General features: G+C 47.6%; 3 protein-coding genes across 9 annotated transcripts in view; 2 read left to right on the top strand and 1 right to left on the bottom strand.

The window, feature by feature from the left end:
- The first annotated feature begins 1,160 nt into the window (after nucleotides 1-1,160).
- Smarcd2 (SWI/SNF related, matrix associated, actin dependent regulator of chromatin, subfamily d, member 2) lies at nucleotides 1,161-8,952 on the top strand. Its single transcript, XM_010616739.3, has 12 exons — nucleotides 1,161-1,683; nucleotides 1,866-1,908; nucleotides 2,042-2,164; nucleotides 5,636-5,791; nucleotides 6,246-6,341; nucleotides 6,477-6,578; nucleotides 6,711-6,872; nucleotides 7,028-7,125; nucleotides 7,298-7,433; nucleotides 7,589-7,711; nucleotides 7,830-7,931; nucleotides 8,003-8,952. The coding sequence occupies exons 1-12, from the start codon at nucleotides 1,424-1,426 to the stop codon at nucleotides 8,054-8,056; spliced, it is 1,455 nt and encodes a 484-aa protein (XP_010615041.1). The 5' UTR covers nucleotides 1,161-1,423; the 3' UTR covers nucleotides 8,057-8,952.
- A 4-nt stretch (nucleotides 8,953-8,956) lies between these two features.
- Nucleotides 8,957-13,954, bottom strand: Psmc5 (proteasome 26S subunit, ATPase 5). Of its 3 annotated transcripts, none has more exons than XM_010616740.3 (13): nucleotides 13,864-13,954; nucleotides 13,505-13,595; nucleotides 13,214-13,285; nucleotides 11,547-11,616; nucleotides 11,120-11,217; nucleotides 10,769-10,825; nucleotides 10,463-10,693; nucleotides 10,038-10,164; nucleotides 9,760-9,950; nucleotides 9,566-9,664; nucleotides 9,374-9,484; nucleotides 9,181-9,267; nucleotides 8,957-9,074 (listed from the first exon to the last, which is right to left on the bottom strand). In XM_010616740.3, exons 1-13 carry the CDS (start codon nucleotides 13,914-13,916, stop codon nucleotides 9,021-9,023), a joined length of 1,341 nt encoding a protein of 446 aa, XP_010615042.1. In that variant the 5' UTR covers nucleotides 13,917-13,954; the 3' UTR covers nucleotides 8,957-9,020. The 3 variants fall into 3 exon arrangements, with proteins under 3 accessions (XP_010615042.1, XP_010615045.1, XP_010615043.1); XM_010616743.3 differs by lacking the exon at nucleotides 13,864-13,954 and adding an exon at nucleotides 13,689-13,783; XM_010616741.3 differs by lacking the exon at nucleotides 13,505-13,595.
- A 61-nt stretch (nucleotides 13,955-14,015) lies between these two features.
- The window catches only part of Ftsj3 (FtsJ RNA 2'-O-methyltransferase 3), a 7,796-nt gene continuing 2,747 nt past the window's right edge, over nucleotides 14,016-19,064 (top strand). Inside the window, exons 1-13 of one of the 5 annotated variants that reach the window (XM_010616731.3) lie at nucleotides 14,016-14,251; nucleotides 14,400-14,492; nucleotides 14,666-14,771; nucleotides 15,281-15,327; nucleotides 15,480-15,559; nucleotides 16,174-16,273; nucleotides 16,366-16,560; nucleotides 16,637-16,752; nucleotides 16,832-16,936; nucleotides 17,020-17,120; nucleotides 17,495-17,575; nucleotides 17,665-17,808; nucleotides 17,939-18,074. In XM_010616731.3, coding sequence (XP_010615033.1) covers nucleotides 14,426-14,492; nucleotides 14,666-14,771; nucleotides 15,281-15,327; nucleotides 15,480-15,559; nucleotides 16,174-16,273; nucleotides 16,366-16,560; nucleotides 16,637-16,752; nucleotides 16,832-16,936; nucleotides 17,020-17,120; nucleotides 17,495-17,575; nucleotides 17,665-17,808; nucleotides 17,939-18,074 — 1,278 coding nt within the window. In that variant the 5' untranslated portion in view covers nucleotides 14,016-14,251; nucleotides 14,400-14,425. Of the gene's footprint in view, nucleotides 14,493-14,665; nucleotides 14,944-15,280; nucleotides 15,328-15,479; nucleotides 15,560-16,173; nucleotides 16,274-16,365; nucleotides 16,561-16,636; nucleotides 16,753-16,831; nucleotides 16,937-17,019; nucleotides 17,121-17,494; nucleotides 17,576-17,664; nucleotides 17,809-17,938; nucleotides 18,075-19,064 lie in introns of those variants that run through there. The other 4 variants (XM_010616732.3, XM_010616730.3, XM_033767767.1 and 1 more) reach the window with 4 other exon arrangements.

Here is a 19,064-nt window from a genome sequence, read left to right as displayed (position 1 = left end):
ATGGGGAGAAACTTGTGGCAAGACTCCCGAGGTCCCAAGGCTCTTCACTTTTAACTGCTCCTTCTCCAAATGCTTCCTTCCTAACCTACTCCTTCTGTCCCCTTTTCCACTTCTCTGGGTCATGTTTCTCTCAGTGTCTGCATCTGGTCATGAATCTGACCCTCTGTGGGGAAACATGGGCTTGATACTAGATGAAGAGGTGGGAGATTCATCTCCAATATGTTGGGGTGGGAGAGGGTCCTTCGATTTGGCGCAAGTCTCCACCCAGCTTGGCTTAGTTGGCTGGTTGTGCCGGTTGCATAATCTGGGCCCTGGGGCCAGCCCTGTGAAGCTGCCAGGGACAGTGTGTGCAAGGCAGAGCTGCCAAACAGGCCTTGCAGGCAACAGCCATAGGAAGGGGGTTGGGGTACACAGGTTATTCCCAAATGCACTTCACAAAAATGTTGGGGAGCTGATCCTTGGGTGGGAAATCCTTCTTTAGAAAAAGACTTTAAAAAAATGCATTTCTATTACCCAGGTTGCTGCTGCTGACTGTGCCTTCTGCACTTTGCTTCTCAGGATAGTTCTATCCTCATTTCTCTAGCTTGGAATGTCTAGCAGTGGGGGCAAACTGGCTGTTTGTTATCAGTGAGAGCTCTAAATGGTTCACCATCACTGGCCTAGGGTTAAGTTGAGCCAGCACGAGCCCCACTGCCAGGAGGTGCCTGGACCACAGGCAGAGTCCAGGTGTTTGCCACCGTCTCACAGGCCACCCAGGAACCACAGCCTCCCTTGTGGCATCTTCTGGCATAAGAGTAGGCGTGCAGCAGTAGGGAGATGAGAGAAGGGTCCGGTTCTGATTGTAGATAGGGAACATATGGTGACCAGATGGTCTGTACTCAGCCTGGTGGGATCGTGTTACGGTTGCTTGTTTGGGGTGTTGCTGCCTAATGGGCTTGGCAGACCAGCAAGTGCCTTTCTCCCTCAGTTACACCACCAGGCTGGTACCAAGGGATGGCACTGGGGGGCTCTGCCTGCTTATATCCTGCAACCCTCTGCTGGCTGTGACAGTGGCCCCAGGCCTTGTTTGTACTGTGCTTCTCCCTGGAGATGGGCTAAGGAGGAGTGGGTGCTTGGTGGGACCATCTAAGACCTCAACATTGCCTCAAAGCTGCTGGTCTCAAGAAGTGCGGAACAGCATGTCAGGACTGGAAGGCAGTGATAGATCCTGAAAAACTCCACAGGCTCTTTGCTCAGCCAGCAGGCTCTCCTCCCACTCCTGGGCCCTGGCAGCCTCATTAGCTGGCACCACTGCCAGGGCGGTTGCCAGGGGTGTGGCAGGTGTGGGTTACACTTTGTGTTCAGGAAGCTGCTCCCCTTTGTTTCCAATCTCCAGCGGGTCTCTCCATGTGCTTCTCAAGCTTGGGTCGGACTGGGGAGAGGGATGGAGGGCATGGGCCATGGGCCCCGTAGGGTCCTGCCACTGACCTGTACACCCCCACTGGCTCACTTTCCTCAGCGGCCGGGCATGTCACCAGGGAACCGGATGCCCATGGCTGGCTTGCAAGTGGGACCCCCTGCTGGCTCCCCATTTGGCACAGCTGTCCCACTGCGGCCTGGCATGCCACCCACCATGATGGATCCATTCCGAAAACGCCTGCTTGTGCCTCAGGCCCAGCCACCGATGCCTGCTCAGCGCCGAGGGTAAGGCATCCCTTTCTCCCACTCTGTCTAGCCTAGCTCTGGAGGAAACAGGTTTCTTTCTAGCTAAGAGCTCTGATGATAGAGGTAGACTTGGCTCTGTGCAAGGTTACTGGGGACTGGAGAGGTGTGTGTGGGGGGGGTGTCCTTCGGACCATTACTAAATGGGTTTCTGTCCTCTGCAGGCTAAAGAGGAGGAAGATGGCAGATAAGGTTCTACCTCAGCGAGTGAGTGTGTTGGGAGGGAGGCCGACTCAATTTTTGTCTGGCCAGGGTGGAAGGCCATCTCCCCTGCCCCTGGGATGGGAAGGAAGTGAGCCAGGCCTGTGTGAAGCAAGATGCTGAATTCCTTCGTCCATAGATTCGGGAACTTGTCCCAGAGTCTCAGGCATACATGGATCTCCTGGCTTTTGAGCGGAAGCTAGACCAGACCATTGCTCGCAAGCGGATGGAAATTCAGGAGGCAATCAAAAAGCCTCTGACGGTATGTGCAGCTCTGGCCACCTGGCCCTTCTCAGACTTTGCTGCCCCTCCCTGGCTTTGTTTTCCATGGCTTTGTTTTCTGCACTCGGACAGAGCAGCATTTTTCACGTGTAGGATACAGCCCATTAGAGCTGAACTCAGTTTCATGTGTTTGGGCCAGTATATATTGTTTTTAATTAAAAACTTTTTATTGGTATGTTTTATTTTACTTTATTTTTTCTTAGTACCAGGGATTGAACTCAGGACTTGCACTTGCCACGCAGGCACAGTGCCACTGAGCTACATCCTGGCCCTACTGGTACATTTTAGATATATGTAGTCATAACCATCACCATAGGGAACGTGTACCTGTACGTGATCTATCTTGCTTCTTTTTCTCCCATTCCTCTCCCCTCCCTTCAATCCCTCTTCCCCTCCTTATTTACAAAAGCTTTGCTTCCATTTTCTCCCATTTTTTCTTGGCCCTTCCTTCTCCCCCTTCCCTTATTCCCCTTCTCATTTGTACATTTTCTTCCTCTTTCCTAACATCTGTTATACATTGTTTTTAAGGAAAACATCTCTTGGTACACTTTAGGTGTACATAATGATCACAGTCATCATAGGGAATTTGTACCTGTGCGTGATATATCCTGCCTCTTTTTTCCACCCCCTGCACACCCCCCACCCTCCCTATATGCAAAAGCCTTGTTTCCATTTTTTCCTTCTATCGTCACTTTTTTTATTCCTTCCTTTCTTTCTCCCTCCCCCCTCCTTAGTTCTCTTTCCCACTTGAACGTTTTTCTTCCCATTTCTTAGTATCTATTACATATTTTAGTCCTTATTTCTACTTTTAGGTTCTCATAGCAGAAAAACAATGCAGTTTTGTTTTTTTTGTTTTTTTCTGGTACCAGAAATCAAACGTAGGACCTTGTCCTTGCCAGGCAGGCAAGATGCCACTGATCTAAATCCCCAGCCCACAATGTGGTATTTAAATGTGTGTCTGATTTATTTTACTTAAAAGTATGGTCTCAGGGTGCTTCCATTTAGCTAGAACTGTCTCACAGTCCTTCATTATGGCAGACTAGTACTCCATTATATTTAAAAAACCCACACATTTTCTTTATCCATTCATCAGTTGATGGGCATTTGGGCTATTTGCAAGATTTAGCTTTTTTTTTTTTTGGTTTTTTGAGACAGGGTCTCACTGTGTAGTTGAGACTGACCTGGAACTCACTATGTGGCCCAAGCTGGTCTCGAACTCACAGTGATCCTCCTGCCTCAGCCTCCCGAGTGCTGGGATTACAGCCGGGCGCCACCACACCCAGCCAAGATGTAGCTATTACAAAGTGTTCTACTATAAACATGGGTGTGTATATGTCACTGTGGTATGATGCTTTTAATTCTTTCAGGAAGATACCAAGAGGGAGAATACCTGGGTCAAATGGAACCTCCAGTTTTAGTTTTTTGAGAAATATCCACACCGATTTCCATAGTGGATGCACCAGTCTATACTCCACCAACAATGGAAAAGGATTCCTTTTTCCCCACAGTCCTGCCAGCTTTTGTTATTGGTTGATTTCTTGATAATAGCCATTCTTTCTGGAGTGAGATGGAATCTCAATTTTTTTTTTTTTTTTTCTGGTACCAGGGATTGAACTCAGGACCTTGTGCTTGTGAGGCAGGTGCAGTGCCACTGAGCTAAATTTCCAGCCCCCAAATCTCTCAAATGACCAGGGATGTGGAATATTTTTTCATATATTTATTTGCCATTTCTACTTCATCTGAGAAGTATCTATTTGTTTCAGATGCCCATGTTTGGATTGGGTCTTTAAATTTGGGGGATCTGATTGTTTTGAGACTATACTGAGGAAGAGCTGGCAAATTTTTTTCCCACTCTGTGGGTTGTCTCTTCACGCTGTTGGTTTCTTTTGCTGTGCAAAAGCTTTTTATAAGATGAGATCCCAGTTGTTGATTCTTTGTTATATTTCTTTTGCTATCAGGGGTGTGTTCATAAAGTCTTTGCCTACACTAATGTCTTCAAGTGTTTTACCTGTTCTGTCTTCTAGCAGATTTAGTGTTTCTGTTTTAATATTTAGATCTTTGATCCATTTCAATTTTATTTTAGTGCATAAAGATACAGGTCTAGTTTTAGTCTTTGGCATGTGGAAAGCTAGTTTTGCCCTCACCATTCATTGAAAAAGCTATCTTTCTTCCAGTGAAGGTTTTTTTCCTTGCTAGCAAACTGTTTTTATCATAGTAGCTTTGTAATATAATTTCAAGTCGGGGATTGTGATTGGGCCAGGATGTTTTATTTATTTATTTTTAAACAGGGTCCTGCTAAGTAGCTCAGGCTGCTGTTGAACTCATGGCAATCCTCCTGACTCAGCCTCCCAAGTGCTGGGATTACAGGCTTGTACCACCATGCCCAGTGAGCATGTTTTAAATGAATATAAAATAGTAGAAAATATTTCACAGAAGTAAAGTACCTACCATTAAAGTGCTGGTATTATCTTATGGAATTGTTGTTTCAGATATATGAGAACCCTGGGTGGTGATTGAAAATGTAAATCTTAGCTAGATGTGACAGTTGCTTGTAATCCTAGTACTGGGGGAGGCTGAGGCAGGAGGATTGAAAGTTCAAGGCCAGTCTGGACAACGTGGTGACTTCTCAAGCCCTCATCTCAAAAAATAAAAAAAGGCTAGGGATGTAACTCTCTGCAAAGGCTGTGACTCCAATCCCTAGTGCAGGAGATGGGGTGAGTGAATGATATAGATTACAGTCAAAAGTTTGGAAGCTACCAGACAGGGTAAAGGTTCTTCTTTCCCATCTTTAAGGAAGCGTTCTCATTTCTCTGTTCTTTTTAAAATAATAATCTAAGCTGGATGGGGTGGTGCACACCTGTAATCCCAGCACTCGGGAGGCTGAGGCAGGAGGATTGCTGTGAGTTCTGAGTTCCAGTTCAGTCTCGACTACATAGTGAGACCCTGTCTCAAAAAACCAAAAATAAATAAATAAATAAATAAATAATCTAGTGCTCACTTCAGCAGCACATATAAACTAGAATAGTCTGCGTGGTACTTTCCAGAAGATGCGGGTATTTTGGGGACCATTGTAAGTGCTTAGGTTGCATTTAAAATATAAGCTGAAGGGTTCCCTTCTGACCCCACAGTGCTGGGGCTGGAACCGAGGGTCACATGCTTGCTAGGGAAATTCTGTTCCACACCCCAGCCCGTGTCTTTGGATTTGCTTGACAACACCCCGTATGTACCTGTGTTGTACCACTGGTCCCAGTGTGTTGACACTGTCATTTATAAATTGCTTTCCACCCTAAAACTGAGTTCTTTGAAAACCAGGATTGGGATGTACTTCCGGGTCCCAGTAGCTAACAAGGTGCTTGGCTGATAGCACTCAATTAATTGTTGAATGAGTTCAAGTGGGAAGACTGGGTAGTGATTTTCAGCATGTTGGTCACCTCTACTTGATTTTCTTTAGCAAAAACGAAAGCTTCGAATCTACATTTCCAATACATTCAGTCCCAGTAAGGCAGAAGGTGATAATGCAGGAACTGCAGGGACCCCTGGAGGAACCCCAGCAGGGGACAAGGTGGCTTCCTGGGAACTCCGCGTGGAGGGCAAACTGCTGGATGATGTGAGTTGGGGAGGGAGGTGTCTGGAAGGGAAGTGGCCTGTGTGGGTTAAGACGGGCCAGATATGGGCACTCCCAGATAAGTTGTGCGGTAGGGAGAGGGCACACCCGTAGCTATTTATTGATTGGGAGTGCTGGGGATTGACCAGAGCCTTGTGCATACTAGCTAGTACTCTACCACGGAGCTAAATAAACTCCAGGGCCAGGTTGAAGGTGTAGTTACTACAGCTTTCCTGCAGATGGCAGGAAGTTATTCACTGGCTGGCAGGGCGTAGGGTTGTGGAATATGGGGGTGCACCAAGAGCTTTTTCCCTGCCCCAATCTCTCACTCTGCCCAGAGTCTGCTTCTTTGTAGTGCAGGCTTCTTTGGAGCTCAAGGGTGGAAGACTGCTCCTTTTTGGGCTTAATGGTTGAGAACTCAGAAGCATCCCTATCTCACACCCCTTTCCATTTGCAGCCTAGCAAACAGAAGAGAAAGTTTTCTTCATTCTTCAAGAGCCTTGTCATTGAGTTGGACAAGGAACTGTATGGGCCTGACAATCACCTGGTGGAGGTGAGAGTGGCCCTAGGGCCTTGGGTGACCAAGCCACCTGAAGATACTAAGCTAAGCCCCTTGGGTGGAGTAATGGCCTTGGTCCCCTAGGGGCCTACTCATTTGGTGATAAGCTGTTTCCTTCTTCCCTACCAGTGGCACCGGATGCCTACCACTCAGGAGACAGATGGCTTCCAGGTGAAACGGCCTGGAGACCTCAATGTCAAGTGCACACTCCTGCTCATGCTGGATCATCAGGTGACATACCTTGGATCATGTCTGGGGCCACAGGGACTGGTCAGGAGGAGGGGAATAGGCTTCTATAAACCTTTCCTGTTCCTGCACTGTTCTTTTTTTTCTCAAGAACTCTTCTGATTCCCCTATTCTCAGCCTCCCCAGTATAAACTGGACCCCCGACTAGCGAGGCTACTGGGAGTGCACACACAGACTAGGGCTGCCATCATGCAGGCCCTGTGGCTTTACATCAAACACAACCAGCTGCAGGATGGACATGAGCGCGAGTACATCAACTGCAACCGTTACTTTCGCCAGGTTAGCTACTTCTGCTGGGTCATGTCCTGTTTGTTTAGTCCCTCATCTGCTGCTGTAGAACTTTAGTGGGTTAGTTCTGGGCCAGTCTTCTATCTCTGGAGTGTTCTACTTCCCCCATTCCTCAGGCGTCCCCAAGCCTCTGGTGCTCTTTCCAGATTTTTAGCTGTGGACGACTCCGTTTCTCCGAGATTCCTATGAAACTGGCTGGACTGTTGCAGCATCCAGACCCCATTGTGATCAACCATGTTATTAGGTAAAGGAAAGGAGGGGGACGGGAAGACTGTTTGAAGAGTAGATATGCCCTTAGTTTGACCTAAAGCCAGAAAGGTTGTAAGCTGGTTTCTTGCTGAGCGTGCTCATAGAATTGGGCCCCAGATGGGTAGTCATGTGCTGCTTCTGCTTCCTTTCCTCTCTCCTGCATGTAGTGTGGACCCTAATGACCAGAAGAAGACAGCCTGTTATGACATTGACGTGGAGGTAGATGACCCACTGAAGGCCCAGATGAGCAATTTTCTAGCCTCTACCACCAACCAGCAGGAAATTGCCTCTCTTGACGTCAAAGTAGGCCAACTTCCCCTGGGACCCGGGATGAGGGTGGGCCAATCTGTCATTTTACTGTGTAACACTGGGAGTGAGATTTCTGCTCAGTCCTTTTGTCTATAGCTATAAATAGACCCCCAGGGAAGGCTTGTGTGACACATGTGCCTCTTCCTCAGATCCATGAGACCATTGAGTCCATCAACCAGCTGAAGACTCAGAGGGATTTCATGCTCAGTTTTAGCACCGACCCCCAGGACTTCATCCAGGAATGGCTCCGTTCCCAGCGCCGAGACCTCAAGGTTAGTCCTCTTTCTTCAGGGGATCCTGTGTACAGCTCTGGGTGTTCTTTACCCCAGCATTAGCCTTCCAGTTCCAAGGGCAGAATTATGCCATGACATTCCTTCTGGCTCTTTGCAGATCATCACTGATGTGACTGGAAATCCTGAGGAGGAGAGACGAGCTGCTTTCTACCACCAGCCCTGGGCTCAGGAAGCAGTGGGGAGGCATATCTTTGCCAAGGTGAGGCTCTGCCCTCTTTGGCCTCCTTTAGCTGTTCACCAGAAGCCTGAACCATTTTCTTCCTTTTTCAGGTGCAGCAGCGAAGGCAGGAACTGGAACAGGTGCTGGGAATTCGTCTGACCTAACTGCTCAGGGATCTTTCTCTGTCCTGGAGCCTGGCAGGGGACCACCCTTTGGGTCCTGGCTTGTGCCACAGACATGTAGGATGGGGTGAGGGGTATCTCCTGGCACCCTATACTGCCAGATTTAGTTTCATAAATGTAGTGTGATAGGATTCCTGGTTGCTCGGTCCCCAAAGCCTTATTACTTTTTGCATTGGCTTTAATTAGGTTCTCAAGATGCCTCCTCTGTCCCCTGCAGGCAGGCCCAGGTAGGACTGCTGGAGGCAGTGCTTTGGCATTTTTAGGAACCAAAGGCTGCTGGGTTTGCATGTTTACAAGCTCTCCTCCTGGGCCAGTGTCAGAGCTGGATCTGGGGAGCTGGGCAAGGAAGAGGAGGAGGCCCAGCCTAGACTCTTCCTAGCCTTTCTAAACCAAAGTTCTTTGCCATTCCTACAAGCCCAGCCTTGCTGCTGGTTTTTTTCCTTTCCTTTGGGTATTTGCACTATGTGGGGAGCAGGTTTTTCTATGTGGGAGCCACTTTTTTTTGTACAGGGGTAAGTTGGGATTTTTCAGGGAGCCCTATTTGGTGCCTCCTTCCTTGTATTTTCTCAATCTATGCAAGCGGCTCTGGCCGCCATCATCTCCTGGGACGCCAGGGGCTCCCCACCAAGGGGGAGGTGGAACCTCTGAGAGGGAGGGAGGGGTGTACCAATTCTTTATCCTGGCCTGAGCAGGGGGTGTGCATGGCAGATGGCAGGGTATGGGGGGGAGGCTAGGAGGACTGTTGTGCCCTTTGTAACTTGGTGAACTTAGGGCTTGGCAAATGCCACTTCTGGAAGGTTTGGAAGTTTCCAAATATAAATTCTTTTGTGTACTGGTGGTGCCTAGACCTGGTCATTGAATAGTGTGGCCACTCTTAACAGACTGGAGTCCTGGAAGGCTTGTTGCACAGATCTTTATTTGAAGGAAACACAAAAAAGATATCCCTTCACTTCCATAACTTTTTGATGGACATATTTTTCTCACTATCCTTCTGCATGACCTAGAGAGAAAAAGAGAGCGCATGCACGTAAGCATAAGTTATGAACAAGCCTTAGTCTCTGCTCCAGAGCTACCATCAGCAAAAGCAGAAGAGTGGAGACAGGTACCTTGGCTACTGCCATCTCAAAATCTTCCTGGGTGACATGGACTCGCCGTTCCCTTAGTGCATACATGCCAGCCTCTGTGCACACACCCTGAGCAGGAAAAGGAAGCTGAGACACTGTTGCCTCCTCAACCCCAAGATATACCTCGAACCCAGAGCTTCCTGCCACTCCTGTGTTTTCTTGAGATTCTAGTTACCTTAACCTCAGCTCCTGATGCTCCTGGCATTAGCTCAGCAATTTTTCTCAAGTTGATCCCCCGGGTCAAGTTCATTTTCCGGGAGTGGATTTTCAAAATGTCCAGCCGGGCCTAGGAATGGGAGAGGAAAGTCCTTGGTCCCACACCTTATCCCCACAGCCAGAGCCATTCCACATACTATCCACCACAAACCTCCTCATTAGGGGGTGGGAATTCAATTTTTCTGTCGATGCGCCCTGGGCGGAGCAGTGCAGAATCCAAGATATCAATCCTATTAGTGGCCATAATAACCTGAGCAGAGAAAGGAAATAAAATCAGCTAAGCTCTTGGCCTGCGTGTCACCCAAAGCCTTCCAGTGGATTGTCCCAAGGCCTACACCACTTCACCTTGATATTCTTGGTGGCTTCAAAGCCATCTAGCTGGTTGAGCAGCTCCAGCATTGTGCGCTGCACCTCACTGTCTCCTCCAGAGCCTCCCTCGAGCCGAGAGGAGCCAATAGAGTCGATTTCGTCCATGAAGATGATAGATGGAGCGTGTTCTCGTGCCATGACAAACAGCTCCCGCACCATTCTTGCCCCTGTGCAGAGACCCAACTGGTATTAGAAGCTAATGAGCTTCTCATCTGCCACCCTTCTACTTGGGTCTCACGTTCCTAGCCAGTTACCTTCCCCAATGAATTTCTGTACCAATTCTGAGCCAGAGACACGAATAAAGGTACAGTCTGTATGATGAGCCACAGCCCGGGCCAACAGGGTCTTCCCGGTGCCTGGTGGTCCGTATAACAGCACTCCCTGTGGGGAAACAGCATGACTCGGGGCAGAAAGTGGGCTTCATTTCATTCAGGGAGCATTTTACTGAATGCTAGCTTTGTGTTTGGTCCCTTGCTAGAGGCAACAGATGTTCCTTTTTAGAGCTTACACCTAAACCAGTTTAGTGTCCTAGAAACACCTCTCCCTCAGCTGCTGCTATTCAGCAGAAAGGTCAGCCCAAGCAGGGTACAGCCTATCCCAACCCAAGCACTCACTCTAGCCTGGGGCAGGAGTAAGTACAGCCAACCTGTTCATCTTCTCACAGAAGCCTAGTTCTCACCTTGGGCTGTGCAATGCCCAGGGCTTCAAAGAGCTCAGGGTGCTTCACGGGCAGCTCAATCACTTCTTTGATCTCCTTGATTTGCTTGTCCAATCCACCAATCATCTCATAAGTCGAGTCTGGCACCTTTTCCACCATCATGAGTGACACTAGAGGGTCTACCTTGTTGGGTAGAATCTTGTGCAGAGTGTAGCTGTCATTTCTTAGGGCCACCCGGCAATTGGGTGTCACCTGGATGGAGGTGGCAAATTCAGGAAGTAGTACACGAAGAGCTTGCCCCACCCTCAACTCACCTGGTACACTCACATCATTGATGTCGATGTTCTTGTCCACATCTACAACAAACTTGCCCTCAGGATGTACCTGAAGAAACAAGGGCTCATGTCTTTTTGTTTGAGACACCATCTCACTATGTAGTTCAGGCTGGCCTTGAACTTACTATGTAGCCCAGGCTGGCCTTGAACTTGCAGTAATCCTCCTGTCTCAGCCTTACAACTGCTGAGATTACAGGCATGCCCTACCACACCCAACCCTTGTGACCTTTCTTACAGCCACCAAATCACCAAGACCCAGGAATTCTAGAATGACATGACATAACACTTGTCCATCAAAAAGCAGTGGGTGACAGACTGGTCTGTGAGGTCATGTTGACTTTACCTTGACCAACACCTTCTTCTTATCCATTGCCCGGACTACTTCACCCACATAGGAACCCTGTTCCTGCAGCAGCTGTAGCTCTTCCCGCAACAGGCGAACTACATGGGAAAAAGATATAGTGGTCACCTTGTTGCTCCTCTATGTCCCCTTCCTGGGGATTTAATTCAATATGAACTAAGTATAACACCATTTTGAAATTTTGAAGGGAAGTCTCTCACACACACACACACACACACACACACACAAACTGACATCCCAAAGGGGCTTACAATGGAACTCTAGATAGAGATGTGTATGGAAAACAACTTAATGACTAAAGCATCACCTTGGACTAGGAGGAAACACTGCTATGAGGCTGCCAGTCTAGGAGATTTGGAACAGCCATACCTCGAACTGCCCACATGCAGCTTCCCATCTTACCCCTCACCTTTTGCATTTAGCTCATTCCTCTGTGCCTGCAGCCGCCGAAGGTTTTGGCTCTTATCATTCACAATCAGCTGTGGAAAGCAAGAGAAAATTCTGTTACTCAAAGGCAACAGACAGGAGGCAGGATCTTGGCCAAGACTCTCATAGGCAGGTTGAGCTACAAGATTCTCCATGTTCAGATTCTCCAGTAAGATCCCAATGACCTTGTCCTGTTGTAAAAAGTCCCTTTGGAGCCTGGGGTAGCCATCAAAAAGGCTGCTTGGGAAATGTTACAGCTGGCTTATGCAGTTAACTTTCTTCTTGTACTGGGGATTAAATTTAGATCTTTAGCCCTGAACTACATCCCTAACCCTTTTGATTTTTTTGAGACAGAATCTTGCTAAGTTGTGCAAGTGGGACCTGAACCTATGATCCTCCTGGTTCAGCTTTTTAAGTGCTGGGAAATACATACTGACTCTTCATGGGGAAGCCAAATCCTTGTAGTGGAAAGATCTTTGGGTAGGAAATCTGAGTTCTAGCTCAGCAGCTGTCAATTTAAAATGAGGTAAAGCACTAAGGATATAGCTCAGTGGCAGAGTACTTGCCTAGCATTGATAAGGCCTTGAGTTCAACTACCCACTATTGGAAAAAAGGAAAAAGAACTAGCATGCACAAGGCCCTGGATTTGACCCCCAATATATAGTAACTGCAAGTGTACCTGGAGTTTGGAAATTTTTCTTTTGTCTTACCTCATGCATTATATTATCTCTCTGGCTTAGCTGGTTAGGCTAACACGCTGAGATGCCCAGTTCTTTCACTCAGTCCCCATGACATCAGTGTCATTCAACTCCTCAATGTTATCCCTCCCCAAGTTGTCATTTCTCCCAGCCCCAGCCTCTTCCCAATAAATCTCATCTCCTGGGCCTATGTCTCCTCTTTCTTTAAAAATTTTTTTGGTACTGGGGATCGAACTCAGGACTTTGGGCTTGGGAGGCAGGTGGCAGAACCACTGAGCTAAATCACCAGCCCTTCCTCTTTTTAATAAAACCTTTGCATTCATACTTCTTTCTTCCAAAAGGTTACAGTCATGGGTTAGTGACCTTTTGTATTAGAATTCGACTCGTGGAAACTGAGTAACAAAATGTATTATTTCCCTTAAAGGGGTGGGGCTTAAGGGTAAAAGCCTTTTTTTTTTGTCTTTCCCCAAGACAGGGTCTGTCCATGCAGTTCAGGCTAGCCTTGAACTCATAGTGATCCTTCTGCCCCTGCCTCCCAAGTGCTGGGATTACAGGTGTGCACCACCACACCTGGTTCTTAAGAGTAACGACATTGTTGGTTTCATATACTACTAGAGATTGGTCTTGAACTCACTATGTAGCCCAAGTTGGCCCCTAACTCTAACTTTTAGCATTCTCTTGCCTCAACCTTCTGAGCGCTGGGATTATACAGGCCTGTGCCACCACCTGCTACTTGTTACATCTTACAAGGATACTTTTCTAAAGACTAGAAACAAAATAGGAAAAGGCCAGGTGCTGGTGCAGGCAGAGGCCAGCCTGGGCTACATTGTGAGTTCAAGTTCGGCTTGGACTACATAGCAAGACCCTGCTTCAAACAACAACAAAAACAAAAAACCCCAAAGAACAAAACAGTCCTCATCCCCTCCTAGTTCCATCTAGAGTCAGTCCTCACCTGGAGTTCTTCAATCTTGGACAAATAGTATTGGCGGAGTCCGCTGCCTGCCTTCCCCTCTTCCAGCTCCATCTGAAGAAACAGTGTACTTTTTAGACAAGAGGCTAAAACCTCAAGGAGTAAAGCCACATTCAGGGCATTTCACCGTAAGGGTAAAAAACAGGCAGCTCAGCATAGTAAAGAGCTCAGACTTCGGAGGCTTAGTATCTGGATTCAAATCCATCACTCCTCCATTCCTTTGAAGCCTCCATCTTCCCATGATTAAAATAAAAAAATACAAACTCCGCCTACCTCCTTAAGGCTTTTTAAAAAGATCGAGAGACCAAGTACACGGGAGCCCCGGGAACTGTGGCAAGTGCCATACAGATCGGAGGTGTTACTACTGTAGACGGAGCCAGAGGAAAGACAGTCAGTCACCCAGCCTCCCGCTCCAGAGGCACTTATTCCACTTCTGCAAGGCTTTGCCCCGACTTACCGCGGGCGGCGCTGACACAGCAAATCCAGTCTCAGGCAGGGCCCGGTCTGGAGTGGTCCACCTACACCCCCGACCCACCCGACCCTCTGCTCTCGGCCCGCTCTCCACCTAAGGTCACGCCGCGTCGCACTCAGCCGGGGTCTCTGCCCGGCTGCCGCCGCGGCAGCCACCGTACCTGCTCTGGCCCGTCAAGCGCCATCTTCCCTCCTCAATAGAAGTCGCCGGCATCCGAGCCACCTTAGCGCGCAGGCGCAGAAGCCGGGGCTTCGGCCGGAGACTAAGCAGAGACGACTTCCGGGTCAATGGGCGGGATGTGTCGAGAATACAATAAATAACGGGAGCCATGATGGGAGGGGCAGATTCTCGAGATTAGTTTTGGAAGGAAATGAGGGACTAGATCGCCTAATTACTGCGTCCTAGAAACTTGACGTTTAAGTATTGTAATCTCCCTCCTTAATCACATCTTTCAATTTGTAAGGCTCGAGGACAACACATACATGGCCACTATCAAGATGGAGAAAAATTTGGGGCCAGGGACGCAAGGCGCGCTAGCGGAAGCGGAAGTATGCTTGTCCTACATGCGCTCCTCTGAGTGTGGTGAAAATACCTCTCGGTAGAAGGTTCTGAATGTGATTTCTGTGGGAAGTTGGGAAGGAACGGGAGCGGGATCTAGCTTGAGAAGAAACTTTCTCAATTCTACTTTCTTCCCAGATTGAGTGACATCCCCCTATTCTGTCATGGGCAAGAAGGGCAAAGTTGGCAAGAGCCGGCGGGACAAATTTTATCATTTGGCAAAGGAGACTGGTGAGTCAGGGCTTGCGCTGAGAGCGAACAAGAGAACGATCTCGTTGGCTTGCGCCTTTCAAATGTTGGGCTCCAATTTTCTCAGAAGAGGTAGTGCGTTGTGAGGCTGGAGAAGTCCTGCTGAAAGTGTTCCGCGAACCTCATTATCTTGTTTCTACCCCTGTGCCTCCCAGGTTATCGTTCCCGCTCTGCTTTCAAGCTGATCCAGCTCAATCGCCGCTTTCAGTTCCTGCAAAAAGCTAGAGCCTTACTGGACTTGTGTGCTGCGCCAGGGGGATGGTGTGTAACACTCGGCGCAGTTGTCCGGCTGGCGGTTTCATGGCCCTGCATAGATTAGGATTGTGTTCTTCAGGGACGCTCGGATTTTGGGCCCTCTACTCTCAACGCAGTGCAATAATTCCAGCCTCAGATTTCTCAACACTCCACAGCTTAAGTCTATTCTAAACCTTGGGTGGGTTTTCTTCCTTTCTTTATTGCAGAGAAAAGGCTTGGAATGTGTACATACGATGCCCTTGGCCACTACACTTGGCCAGGCTCTCTGACATCAAGGGCGAGGGAGCACATTGCCAAAGGAAGAAGGGTGATAGTTCCGGATTTTTGTTTTCTTTCTTTTTTTTTGAGACAGGGTCTCACTATGTAGTCGAGAATGACCTAGAACTCACTATGTAGCCCAGGCTGGTCTTGAACTCACAGCGATCCTTCTGCCTCAGCCTGCTGAGTGCTGGGATTACAGGCGTGTGCCATCACACCTGGCGTTCCGTATGTTTTAATCTTTATTCCTTTCATAGGCTGCAGGTGGCTGCCAAGTTTATGCCCGTGTCCAGTCTTATTGTGGGTGAGTAACTGGTGGCTATCTTGGATATTTTAGGGGAAATGAGGTACTAATGAATTTATTACACTTAATTTAATTTAGCGGAAATGAGGTAGGACTCATTGTCCTACATTTCTTTCCTTGCTGCTTGAGTACTCTGACCTGATTTCTTCCAGGAGTGGACCTGGTTCCAATCAAGCCTCTCCCCAACGTGGTGACACTTCAGGAGGACATCACTACAGAACGCTGTAGGCAGGTAATAGGAATTCCTCTCTTCCTATACTGTTTTTTCAGACAGGGTCTTGCTGTGTAGTTCAGGCTGGCCTTGAACTGTGTATTCCATGCTGGCCGGGAACTCATGGCGATCCTCCAGCCTCAGCCTGCTGGGTGCTGGGATTACAGGTGTGCACTACCATGCCCAGCTCCTCCTATCCTTTTATATACACGCATCCACAGCTTCCTAATCTCCCAAGTGCAATTTCTACCATGCTTTGAGCTGGTGCCTTCATGATATCTGTATGAGACATATGGCATTCCTAATGTACACTCCAGCCTTATAGTCAGGGGTGAAATGCTTTCCAGTGGACTATTGCTCTTTAAGCTCCAGGAAGGTGGAGATGTATTTTCTTTCCCCCTTAGTCAGGGGATCAAATTCAGAACCTTGTGCTTGCTAGGTACACATGGTATCACCGAACAACATCCCTGATCCCAAGATGTATTAGTTTTGTTTCCTGTTTCATTCCCAGTGCCCAACACAATATTTGGTTTCTGGTGGGACTCAGGATATGATTAGATGACACATGACTGGACTTGGGATTCTGTTACCCATTGTTTTGTTTCTGTTGCCATAATCCCTGTCCTTCTTTGTAGGCCCTGAGAAAGGAGCTAAAGACTTGGAAAGTGGACGTTGTGCTTAACGATGGGGCCCCCAATGTTGGGGCTAGTTGGGACCATGATGCTTACTCACAAGGTTTGCAGGGAGTATAGGACTGACAAGGGTGGAGGTGGAAGTGTAATGCCCTCAAATCATACCTATTCTCACTGACTGTCCTTATTCCACAGCCCACTTAACACTGATGGCTTTGCGTTTGGCTTGTGATTTTTTGTCCCGTGGTGGCTGCTTCATCACAAAGGTTTTCCGTTCCCGTGACTATCAGCCCCTGCTGTGGATCTTTCAACAGCTGTTCCACCGTGTCCAGGCCACCAAGCCCCAAGCCTCTCGCCATGAATCTGCAGAGATCTTTGTAGTCTGCCAGGGTGGGCATCACTTCCTTCTCTTGGCTCAGCCTTCTGATTATCAAAGCATATTTTAAAATAAATCTTATCATTTTAGGATTCTTGGCTCCTGACAAGGTTGACAGTAAATTCTTTGATCCCAAGTTTGCCTTCAAGGAGGTTGAAGTTCAGGCTAAGACTGTTACTGAGTTGGTAACTAAGAAGAAGTCAAAGGTGAGTTTGGGGAAGTTGGGCCAGGTGGATCCTTCAGAAACCTCAGAAGGAACTGCCCAACTATTTTTCTCTCCCTAAGGCTGAAGGCTATGCTGAGGGTGACCTGACTCTTTATCATCGTACCTCAGTCACTGACTTCTTACGGGCTGCCAACCCTGTCGACTTTCTCTCCAAGGCCAGTGAGGTGAGTTCCCAGACTTGAGGAAGGCATATAAAACCTGAGAAACAGCCTGAAAATCTCCTTTGACTGCTTTTCTTTTCCTTTAGATCTCAATAGATGATGAAGAGTTGGCACAACATCCAGCCACCACTGAGGACATACGGGCATGCTGTCAGGACATCAAAGTTCTGGGGCGCAAGGAACTTAGGTATGTAGTAGGTGGGTGAAGGGGCCAGGAGTGCTGAAGGAGGTAAAAGCCTTTCAACAAAAACCATGACGCTGGATCTCTGGGATAAGGATGTTCTTGTTCTGGAGGTTTGGGGTGGGGCCTGAAATTTGAAGTATAGACTTAGTTAGGTATGATAATGCACACCTGTAATCCGAGCACTTGGGAGACTGAGGCAAGAGGATTGCTGCGAGTTTGTGGCAAGGGTGGGTTATATACTGAGTTCAAGGCCAGCCTGAACTACATAGTGTGTCCCTGTCTCAAAACAAACACACACACACACACACACAGACTTCAAACAGGAGAGGAAACAAAGGAGGAGATGGGAGATGGTAAGATCAGTATTTCTGTGGCAGGTCCCTACTGAACTGGAGAACAAAACTTCGGCGCTACATGGCTAAGAAGCTGAAAGAGCAAGCAAAAGCATTGGATATCAGGTGAGAAGGGAACTAATGAGGGAAGGTGTAACTTTGTGTTGGGAGGAAGTATGTAGAAAATAACCAAACTCCTTGGACTATTTTGTTAGCCTCAGTTCGGGAGAGGAAGATGATGAAGAAGCGGAGTCCACTGCTGAGACCACAAGACAGCCCTCTAAGGAGGAGGAAGAGGAAGAGAAGCTGAACCAGACTCTGGCAGAGATGAAAGCCCAGGAGGTGGCAGAATTAAAGAGGTTAGGGAAGCTGGGGAACCCCAGTACATCGTCCCTGTGTGTGTGAAGATGGGAGAGAAGGATGAAAGGCACAGATAAGGGATCTTAAGCGGTGGGCAGGTTTTTAAAATTCCTCAACCCATCCCTTTAGGAAGAAGAAGAAGCTGCTTCGAGAGCAGAGGAAGCAGCGGGAACGCATAGAGCTGAAGATGGATCTGCCTGGAGTTTCCATTGCAGATGAGGGAGACACAGGCATGTTCTCCCTGCGTACCATATCTGGTCACCAGGTGAGGTGGGGTTGGGGATATAGGTTGAGACAAGAGGGAGACTCGACAAGGGGGAGATAGCACAGAAAGAAACACCTGCAATGATGAACTCAGTATGATCTGATTGTGATACAGATCATTGTAGAACTAGAACATCAAGACAAAGAGCTGAGATTATGGTGGATGCAGCCAGGTTATCTGGATTACCAGCATGGGTGAAGAGGGTGTCCCCTCAGTGGAGAGCATCATTCAGTTTACTGTGACCAGGTTAGCACTTGGAATTATGTGAATGGTATTCTGTCAGATACTAAAGAACATGCTTTTCCTAATGAAAGCAGTGTCACAAGCAAAATTTTTTTTGCAGCTCTCATGTGTGACTGTCACAATCAGGTCATCTTTTACACTTAAGAGAGGCAGTATTGTAGCCATAGAACAGACACAAGCTCAAGCTTTAGACCCCGCCACACCACTTAAAACTGTGGTTCTGAGCTACCACTTAACACTTTTTAATTTCTCTACTATGGTTTTTATGACAAATAAAAAGATAGCTGTTTGCCATAAGGATATAGATTTTGAGGTTCTGACAGTTGGAGTGAAGCAGTTCTGTCAGATGTATACTGTCTGGGTTCCTTTTTTCATTGGGGTCAAAATGTGTAGATTGTATTCTAAGGTGATTGTGAGTTTTCAACATGATTTTATTTTTCTTTCAGTGGTGGTGGTGCTGAGAATTGAACGCAGGGTTTCTTGCATGCAAGGCAAGCTTTCTACCACTGAGCTAGCTACAACTACAGCCCTAAGAGTAATTTTTAAACCAGTGGTTGGGACAGAACAGTTCTAATTAGAATGGGATATTTTATGTAGGTCAGTCTGTTCTCTAAATCACATCTGTAAAAGGAAATAGCTATTTACCACACTGTACTTAACTAATGTTAGGAGATGGACATAGCAAATATCTTTTCCTGAGTACTCAATTTCTTTTTTTTTTTTTTTTTTTTTTTTGTTACGTGGTTC

The sequence above is a fragment of the Fukomys damarensis genome, unplaced genomic scaffold (assembly GCF_012274545.1).
Source record: "Fukomys damarensis isolate Sample0158 unplaced genomic scaffold, DMR_v1.0_HiC HiC_scaffold_23, whole genome shotgun sequence".
Taxonomy (NCBI): Eukaryota; Metazoa; Chordata; class Mammalia; order Rodentia; family Bathyergidae; genus Fukomys; species Fukomys damarensis.
Note: the sequence above shows the minus strand (reverse complement) of the source record. Positions and strands in the feature narration are given on the sequence as shown.